This window comes from Lynx canadensis, chromosome A1, assembly GCF_007474595.2.
Source record: "Lynx canadensis isolate LIC74 chromosome A1, mLynCan4.pri.v2, whole genome shotgun sequence".
In the NCBI taxonomy this organism is placed as follows: domain Eukaryota; kingdom Metazoa; phylum Chordata; class Mammalia; order Carnivora; family Felidae; genus Lynx; species Lynx canadensis.
The window spans coordinates 19,421,330-19,431,488 of NC_044303.2; the positions used below are offsets into that span (position 1 = coordinate 19,421,330).

Sequence of the window (10,159 nt, forward strand, 5' to 3'; positions counted from 1 at the left end):
CACCATCATCCTAGTAAAAGGGTTACCAGCAAAAGAACATCAGGTAAAAGAAGGTAACTAAAGCAAGTATGTTGAGTGTTGTCACATTGAACTTACCAAACTCCCTCACCAAATCTCATTGCTGAAACCCCACTATGAAATACAGGGCATACTCCTATCTATGTAAAGAAGTAATTTGTATTGATTGATCATGAAAACTCACAACCTCTTAGCTAAGGATATCCTAATTGAGAAACTAGTGGTTCTCAATGGAGCAGAATTGCTTCCCTTGGAACGTTTGCAAATGGTGGGCTAATTTTTGGTTGTCATCAGATAAGATTGGGTAGCATTACAGGCCTTTGTGGGGCCAGAGATGCTAAATGTCATAAACGTTTTAGAAAATACTGAACAATGAAGAATTGTCCTATTCCAAATGTGAAGTCACTCTCATTAAGAAACACTGCATAGAAAGACACCTTTGCTGGAGCTTGAAATTATAGATACAATAACTAATCCATAAAGTACTAGAGCTTGAATAGTTAAGTAATTAACTTGTCTCTATCGAGATGTAACAAACTATTCAAAGGAAATTTTGGCTCAAGTACCGGGAAGTAATAGATACCAAATTCCAGAAGAGGTGCAAAAACATATACAGAGGTGACCAAAAAAGTTTCCAAAAGCTATTTACGTAACTCTTAAACTCTCACCCACGTTGAAGGTGCTAAAGGGTCAGGACTAGGATGTTTCAGGAGAACTTTGGAAGATTTCTTTATAAAAAGCCTATACTGTGAATCTCTTCCCCTTCCCCCAAAGGGAAAGAGGTAGGAGGGGCTATCTCCCCCCAAGTCAAGAGAGAGGAGGGCTTGAAGTATGGCACCTCACTTATAGGCTTAAAATATGGCACTTAGAGGTTGGGTGACACGGTGGTCTGGTGACCAAGTTATGCCCGAGAAATCCAAAGGGCAAGAGGCTGGGTAAAGCTGCCAGTGGCATCAGAGTAGAGAGCTAAGGTGTGGGAAGTCACTGCCGTCCAGAGTTTGTCAAAGCCAGAGACGAATGAATGCATACCCATGGACCAGACGTGGGTTTTGTAAAAGAAAGGAGCCAGTAACTTAGATTCTATGCAAGAGGACTTTCTGGAGAGGTTGGGGGATCCCACTGTTTGGTAAGGGCCATAGTTAGTATAACAAGAAAAAAGCTGAATAGTTACATCCCATGCCTGTGGATGGGAGGTTAAGAGTGCTCTTTCTTTTGGTGTGTGTGGGGGGGTGGGTAGGTATGTGGGGGGTGTGGGGGTGTGTGGGTATGATGGGGGGGGGGGTGACCAAGGAAGTACAAAAGCCACCATAAGAGAAATAAGCCACTTTAGACAACTTCAAAATCCAGAGAAGGTTGAAGCTAAACCTCCATCATAAGACCAGTGAAGGAAGAACTTTACTGTCCCTCTTCCCTTTCTTCTGTCCCTTCTTCAACGCTGGACGGATTCAAACCCAAGGCAAGTAAGGTGGAGAAGGAAGAGTACAATATCTCGGAAAGCGAAGGAAGAAGATGGCTGCTTCCTCTCTTCTTCAACTGCAGGAGAGACACCTTGGGGAGTTGAAAGCTTTGATTACTTTATATGGGAACAGAACATCTTAATTACTAATTGGGATTGTGTTTTTTAACTTAAAGTGACCAGGAGGAGCCATAGCGTCTACTTGAGTTTTTCTTTAGGGACAAGGGTAGAGCTAGCCCTGTTGACAAATATAAAGGGACAATGGAAAGCAGAACCAAAAATGCTTTATGATTACACCTCATGAATCATGCCTGTCTGAGGTAGGGTTACCAGGAATGTGTAATGGTGGGAAGTCTGATTCTGGCACATAGGACCATAGGAAATGACACTCTTCTTGAATCATGACACAGCTCCACCCCTGCAGCCTTGGGCACAGCTCCTTCATCTACACAATGAGGGTTTTCAACCACCCGATTCAGTGGGGTGTCTTCTCTATCTAAACTCTTACGTGACTCTAGGGACGGCCAGGTGAAGAGAGGTTGGGTGAGGAATTTGTTTCCTGGAGATGATTTAAGACCTAATTTTTGGAGGTCTTCATTAGAGACCCCGCTATTGACAGGCTGTATCTTAAGCATGTCCCATTAATGATCACTGTTCAATAATGAGAAGATGGAACTTCCCAGATATCACCAGCTATTAAAGAAACAGCCAGTCCTTCCCTCCTTGTGGGCCCTCTGCTCCTATATAAAAGTGAGATATGAAGTGGTCTCCAGAGGCTTAGTGGTGGGGTGCCACACAGTGACAGTGAGCCTTTAGATGTCTATTATCCTGGATTGGCGGCGGGGGGTTGGGGCGGAGCTCAAAACCTCTTTCTTTTCCTTTTTTTCAAGTTTATTTATTTATTTTGAGAGAGAGAGAGAGAGAGGGAGAGAGAGAGAGAGAATGCAGGTGGGGAAGGGGCAGAGAGGGAAGGAGAAAGAGAATCCAAGCAGGTAGTGCAGTGCAGAGCTCCTGCTGGGGCTTGCTACCCTGAACTGTGAGATCATGACCTGTGCCGAAAACAAGAGTCTAATCCTTAACTGACTGAGCCACCCACGTGCCCCCAAACCCCTTTCTTCAAGCTTTGATCCTATGAGGCCTTTAGCAGGTGCCCACAAAACCCCATTCCTCCACCATGCTCAGGGGCAGCAAGAGAAGGGATCTTAACTGTATTTTGTGTTCTTCACATTCTGCACTGCTTAGTTATAGATTTCACCATGATTCTAATAACATATGCCAGTTGGGATAATGAAAAAGTTCTAGTGTTATTTATTCACACCAATCTAAACAAAACCAAAAACTCCTACTTAAAAAAAAAAAATCTACACTTGGTCTCTCCCTTTGTGAGAGAAGAGTTCAAGGCAGGCCCCTCTTAGACCCTATTCAAGTATCTCAAGTCATTTGTCACATCAGTCACAGGGCTAGCTAGCTTCATTGCAGATGCTTCTGGAACATTCCTTTGATGGAAGAACATTCACCCACACCAGGATGTGTCCTGAGAGGTCATTGTGATTATTTTTTTTCCTGATGTAGTCCAAAGGTCAAATACTGTCTGTTTGATAATGTCTGTTAAAGTATATCCATGTGGCCACACCTGTTGAAACATTTTAAGAGAAATACACATAAGGCTAGGAATTCACTAAGTCTGACAGACTGGACCAAGAAATAAACCATCCAAAGCAGCTAGAAAGCAAAAGGAAGTGGAGAAATCTAGAATTTATTGAATGATGTATAATGTGCTAGGGATTTTTACATGTATTTTCTCTTTTGAACCTCACCACATATGCACAGATCAATAGGAAATTTGTCAGAAACTGTTGACAACACCCATCTTATTCTGTGGGTGTTACCATTATCATTCCCATCTTACATATGCAGAAACTGAGACTCAGAGGGTTCAAAGACTTTTTAAAGCCACTGTAGTGGGTTGAATTGTGTCCCCCTAAAAGTCCTAACCCCAGGTACTTGTAAATGCAAATTTACTTAGAGATAAGATCTTTGTAATTAAGGATCTTGAGATGAGGTCATCCTGGGTTTAGGGAGAGCTTTCAATCCAGTGACTGGTGTCCCTGTAAGAGAAGGGTGGATTTGAGAAATAGAGATGCACAAAGAAGGCAATGTGGGGGCACCTGGGTGACTCATTCGGTTAAGCATCTGACTTCGGCTCAGGTCATGATCTTGCAGTTCGAGAGTTCGAGCCCTGTGTTGGGCTCTATGCTGACAGCTCAGAGCCTGGAGCCTGCTTCAGATTCTGTGTCTACCTCTCTCTGTCCCTCCCTCACTCACACTGTCTCTCTCTCAAAATTAAATAAACATTTAAAGATAAAAAAAAAAAAAGGAAGGCCATATGAAGATGGGGGCAGAGATAGGAGTAATGCATTTATGTGCCAAGGAATGCTAAAGACTGCCAGCAGCCACCAGAAGCCTATAGGGTCATGGGATGGGTTCTCAGAGCCTCCGAGCCTTCAGGAACCTCCCCTGCCAGCACTTTGATTTCAGACTTCTGATCTCCAGAACTGTGAGATGATAAATTTCAGTTGCTTATGACTCCATGTTTTCGGTTGTTAGAGCAGCTCCAGGAAATTCATACAGCTGCCCTCTGCTAAGTGAAGAAGCTGGCACCAACATGGGCACAGGGGTAGGGGTAGGGGTAGGGACTGCCCGTCTGAGCCCTGAGCTAGGTCAGGTCCCGCTACTTTTGTGACTATTAATAGTAATGAGGTATGCATGTCCCTTCGTTCTTCTGGGTCTGAGTTAAATGAGAAACTACATCACAAGTGCCGAAGATGAGAATTAGACCTGTCACGCCGTATGGTTTTTGAAGAACAGAAAATGCTATTTTCAGCCTTTAGGGCACCCACTAGCTTTTAAGAAACACATAGATATGCTGAGAAGAGTCTAGCAAATTCCAGGTTAACTGGAGCATTTTTTCTCAATGTGCCATTGGCCTGTGCTCCACAGTAAATTTTTACCAGCTGGACATTTTTTTTTTTTTAACTTACTCAAAGTTTGTATCACTTTGCATTTTGTGTAGCTCTGCCCACCTCCCCGGAGGTGGGTCTAGACTATGGGGACAGTATCCAGGCTTATGCAGAGAGGACAGAGAAGTTAGCAAGGACTTCCTTGGGTCACCCCAGGTGCCACCTCTTTGATGTGTGGTCTCTCCTCTTCATACGTGTCCAGCAAACAGCTCGATGCGCTGGTCTGGGCCACGTGCCCCTACGCAGGTGATCTATGCCTGGGCTGCAGAGGAAAGGCACAGGACGCTGAACTGTTCTTTCCCATCCTAACTTCTCAGGAGGAGCCTGGGCCTCAAACCAAGTTTCTAACACTTGCCGACAGGGACTTCTGCAGTTAGAAAGTCCACTACTTCTGGGGCACCTGGGTGGCTCAGTCGGTTAAGCGTCCGACTTTGGCTCAGGTCATGATCTCACAGTCTGTGAGTTCGAGCCCTGTGTTGGGCTCTGTGCTGACAGCTTAGAGCCTGGAGCCTGCTTCGGATTCTGTGTCTCCCTCTCTCTCTGCCCCTTCCCTGCTCATGCTCTGTCTCTCTCTGTCTCAACAATAAATAAGACATTAAAAAAAGAAAAAAAAAGAAAGTCCACTAATTCTGTAGCTGAAGAAACAGAGGCTCAACCTGGGCCTCAAGCTCTTAGCCATGAGCAGCAGAACTGGAAATAGAATCGGGGCCTTTGATTTCTATCCCAGAACTTTTTTTTTTTTTTTTTAACTACACACAAGTGTTTTTCTAGAATTTAACTTGCATGAGAATCATCTAGAAAACATGTCTTAAAATACAAGTTTTAAGGCCTGGCCCCCAGAAATTGTGATCCACTCCGGGGTGGAGCCCAGGAATTGTCATTTTGGCAAGCAATCCTAGGTGAGTCTGATGTGTGTGGCCCACGGCCTAAAGATGTAATGACAGCCCCCATGAACAGATCACCTTTCCCTGAGAAACCCACTGCACTTCAAAAACGCTATCGTTCCCCTTCTGGCAGGTTTAGGGAAGAGCTTCTGTGTGGGTTCAGGCTTGGAGGGAAGACGACAATTCCTCAGAGTGAGTTCAGTGGCAAGGTACTGGTTACGGCAATAGAACCTGTCTCCAGCACTCCTGGATCTTCCAGTGTCTGCAACACGATTCTGGAATAAAGATGATTTCGGCTCTCCCAGCTGGACGAGCGGGACCCCGAGATGGCCTAGATGATATGTTTTTTGCCAGAGGATCAAAGGAGAGGCGAGCTGCTTCGAGATGTCTGCCCGTGCCTTAGGTCATGGAACACCCAGGAGAACCCTCAGGAGCCCAGTGATGCCATCGTGGTGCCATCTTAAAGAGGAAACCAGCTTTCACTGCTGTTCTGACTGTGAAGAAGTCTATCTGCATGTGGGATAACACTAGTGAAAATAACTCCGAGGTTAGAAGCCGCTTTCACGGACATTATCTGCATCCTTTCTGTGAGTCTATGTGAGGGTCCAGTGATTCCCAGTTATTAGCCTACACAGCTTACTTAACCTTCTGTTTTCTTTTGTCTAAATCTTGGCTTTTATTTCGTATCTCTACAGATCTTCCTCTGTGTTTAACACACTCAAGTGGGGTGCACTGTTGGGGTGCTCTCAGAGAGGCAGTCCTGCCTACCCTCCTCCTTCCTGGTAGTGGTCCAATTTTACAAATAATTACATTGTGATTATTTGATGATTGTCCTCCCCTCCGGGCTGCGAGCTTCATGTACACTCCCAGACATAGCCCAGAGCTGGCAAGGCACAGTGGTGGGTGAATGAATAAACAGATGACGAAATAACTGACGAATCAACCCTTTATGTAACAAAGGGCTGTTGGCTGCACAACTTTTTGTTGGGTGACAAGCGAGAAGGGTTGAGTTCACCCAAGTGCTGACCAGGCTTGGAGAACTTGCCCCACGTGGCAGATAAAGGGGTTCTGCCACGTCTCAGACTACACTCTTCATCTCCCCTCAACCTGAATACACCCCATCCTGCTCTCCCTTGCCCTCCTCCCAGTGATGGGCACAGCCATCCCCTTTTTCACATCATCCTTGACACTGGCCTCTCCCACACTGATGAAATCCAGCCCATCCCCAGCTGGGTGACTCTGATCGACCTCCCCAAGCTCCTTCACAAGCTGCCAGCTCCTCTTCACCCACACCTCACTGACACCAGTGTCACTTCTACAGATGTGTGCCTCCAATGTTAAAGGCCATGCAAATCACCCAGGGACCTTGTTAAAATGCAAAGCCTGATGCAATAGGTTGGGGCCTGAGATTCTGCATTTCCAACAAAGTCCCAGGTGAGGCCAATGTTCCTGGTGCACAGACCACACTTTGAGTAGTCAGATGTCATTTCTAAAATTTAAATCTCAGTCATTCCTTCCTTAAAATTCTTCAGTGGCTCCCTATTGCCCACAAGACCTTATGCCATCAGTTTTCTGCCTTCTTGTCCAATCCACGGTTCTGCATATCTCCCATCTTTGCAGTTCCTCAAATGGTGACACGTTCTCTTGTGCCTATGCTGTTCCTTCTGCTTGGAATGCCTTCCAACCTCTCAGGCTCCCTCCCCTAGCTAATTCCCACTGGACTGTTAGGATTCACCCCGTCATCACCTCTGCCAGAAAACCTTTCTAGATTCCATCCACTCACTCCCCAATGCCAGAGTCAGCTACAAGGCATCAAAGGAGCACTCCTGAGATCTCTCACAGCTCTTATCACCTTGGGATGCACTGGCCTCTTTACCTGCTTGTCTCCCCACCTAGACCTAAGAAACAGAGCCTGGGGCAGTGCAAGTTCACAGCTGTTTGCTGGAGGAAGGATAGACTCACAGAGGGACACCCTGTCCTCTCTGGGCTGCCCCTCAAGTCCTCTTCAATTGGCACCTGTCTCTTAAATTGTTTCTAGGGAATGCTGTTAAAAGAGGGGGGGGTCTATTTATCACACCCCAGTTCCTGCCTCCACCAGATTTATGTCTCTTTGGCCTTAAGATTAACAATTCTCTTTACTTTTGTTTGCAGCAGAATACTGGGGATCCCTGAATCGGCAGCTCTTGCTGCACTGGGGTTCCCACCATTCTGCACACCATCCACTGGACAGGTCTTCTTGAGTCAGAAGGCTGGCCCTGACTCCTGAGAATCAGACGCCTTGCCAGACACCCCAAACTTTCCCAGAGTGATACAGAGCCACCGAGGCCTGGCTGTTCACCTAGGGGCCCCCATCCTCTCCTCTCCCTATCTCTTCACTGCTGCCCCAAACCCTGGTGAAATTCCAAAGTGCTGTAAGGCTCACCCAAGCCCAATGCCATTATTGGCTGATCTACTCTAAAGCTGCGTTCCATGATCTAGGGCCGTCATTAGAAAAGGAACAGGACCAAGAGGCAGATGGTGTGAGTTCCAATCCTGGTCCTTCCGTTTGCTACCTGCCTGGCCGTATGTAGTCACTTTGCTTCTCTAGGTCTCTGTTTTCACGTCTGTACAATGGGTTTATGTACCTTCCTTGTCAACCCACAGAGTTGTGGTGCTGGCTACATGAGTTGGTGAGTGTGAAAGTGCTTGTCAAGCAGAAAGGGATGTGCAAAGGCTAGGTAAGTAGATGCATTAATAAAGATGAGGGCCAGGCCTCAGAAAGGGGGAAGGCAGGTGTTTGCCTTTACATGTCTCAACTTCCACCTTCTGTTCGTTTCCATACCGATGCCCATAGAGACCATCTAATCCCAGAGGAAAAGCTGGGTGTGTAAGTTGCTGACCACATGAGTGTACATTCATTGAGTGTATTACCTCCTTGGGGCATTTTAATTTTGAATGAAGGAGAGAGATTCGAAGGAAGGAATTGATCCTGTCTTGAGGCCTGTGTGAATGGGAATACATGTGGCAGGGAGACTGTCCTATGTGGAACACTTTGACTTCACCGGCAGGGAAGGGCCTTGCTCTAGAGCCTTCGCCTTATGCCCTGCCCCTTTCTCAGGCTACAGAGAACTGGAATTGAGAAGTTTGCTGGGCATCAGGAACCACAAGTGACGGGACCGTTAGGGAATTCAGCCTGTGTGTTCTGAAAGGCCTGCAGGGACAATGAAGCACAATGAAGGCACTGTGGCCTTCTCTGAAAAGCTGTCAGCCTGCTCCAGGCCTCTAAGCCTGCTCAGAGTGGAAAAGAATGATTGTCCCCCAGCACACCAGAGGCATAGGTGACTCAGCTGCTCTCTGTCCCGATGTGTCTCTAGCTGGAGTTGTCTCAGCCTCTCTTCTCTCCCATTCTGACTTTTAAAGAGAGCTGTAGGGTCTCTATTCACAAACACTCACACATGGTGGGCTCATAGTGAAGTGCCCAGAACCAAGTTCTATACAGATAGCAGTACAGCCTGGAAGGTAGAAATATGGCCTTGGATAATCACAATAGTGGGGAAAAAAATGAAGCAGGCCTTATTGAAGAAGTTGTTTCCCCAAACCTCTTCTCAGGACTTTATTAGGTCTTTTGAAGCAAGGAGACAAACAAGTGCCTATTTTCTCCAGCACGTTGGGTCACCCTGGACTTGAATCCCTATCCAACAGAGTCTGGACCCCATGTCCCTTCATGTCCTGTTCTCACGCTCTGCCTCGGAAGAGGGCCAGTGATTGGGGCCCTCCATTGATATTGTGGTGCCTGTCTTCAGGTATCTGCTCCTCAGCAATATGGCCACCACCTTCTACCCAGAATGCTTTCTCCTCTTCCCAGAGGGCATTCTCTTCCTCCCAGAGGGACTTTTTATCCTCCCACAGGGACTTTTCCTCCTCAAGAAGAGCTCTTTCCTCCACCCACAGGGCTTTCTCTTCCTCCCACAGGGCCTTGTCCTCCTGAAAAAGGTTCCGGTCTCTTTCCCATAAGGCATTGTCCTCTTTCCAAAAGGCCTTATCCTCCTTCCAAAAGGTACGGTACTTTTTCCAAAAGGTTTTTTCTTCTTCCCGGAAAGATTTTTCCATTTCCCAGAAGGTTTTTTCCTCTTTCCAGAAGGTCTTCTCTACTTCCCAGAAAGGTCTCTCCTCTTCCCAAAAGCCCAAGATCTGACCCTGGAAATCATGGATCTTGCCTCGGAAATTCCACATCTTTTCTCTGAAGTCTTCTATTTTCTCAAGAAAAATTTTCATCTCTTCCCGAAAAGCCTTATCTTCCTGCAACTTGCAGATTAGTTTCTTCTGGCGTATGTTGGGTGAGGATCCCACCATTGACCGAAAGCAAGCAAGCCCCATCCATTTGCTCACTTTGAAGGGAAACATCTTCTTAGTTAGCCAGAATGGTAGGGTGGCCATGATGGAGGACAGGACTATTGGCCAAGTCCAGGTCAGCTGGTCAAACCCTGCAGGGGCAGTACAGAAAACAAGTTCATGAGTATTACATGCCAGAGAATGAGCCCTTGGGTCTGTATTATTTGATTTAGGAAAATTTAACCATTTCTCTCTTTGACCCATCGCATGTGTTTGTGAGAGATGAGATTTGGTAGAGAAACATGCTGGCTGGTTATAGCTTTGGGCTGAAGAGGGAGTCAATACATTCAAAGTCAAAGCCGCTGAAGTCATAGAATCTCAGCCAACAAGGACAGGGATATTCAACTAGGATATCAGAACACACAAGGGTGACACGATCACTTCAAGGGGTGATCTTTAAAAGTTCTTTT

General features: G+C 46.3%; 1 protein-coding gene across 1 annotated transcript; it reads right to left on the reverse strand.

Annotated features, from left to right (window-relative positions):
- Positions 1–9,015: 9,015 nt before the first annotated feature.
- CCDC70 (coiled-coil domain containing 70) lies at positions 9,016–9,841 on the reverse strand. Its single transcript, XM_032594778.1, has one exon. It carries the CDS (start codon positions 9,792–9,794, stop codon positions 9,093–9,095), a length of 702 nt encoding a protein of 233 aa, XP_032450669.1. The 5' UTR covers positions 9,795–9,841; the 3' UTR covers positions 9,016–9,092.
- Between the last annotated feature and the right edge of the window lie 318 nt (positions 9,842–10,159).

Coding starts and splice junctions, on each gene's coding strand:
- CCDC70 (XM_032594778.1), bottom strand. CDS start 9,794: ATGGCCACCCTACCATTCTGGCTAACTAAGAAGATGTTTCCCTTCAAA.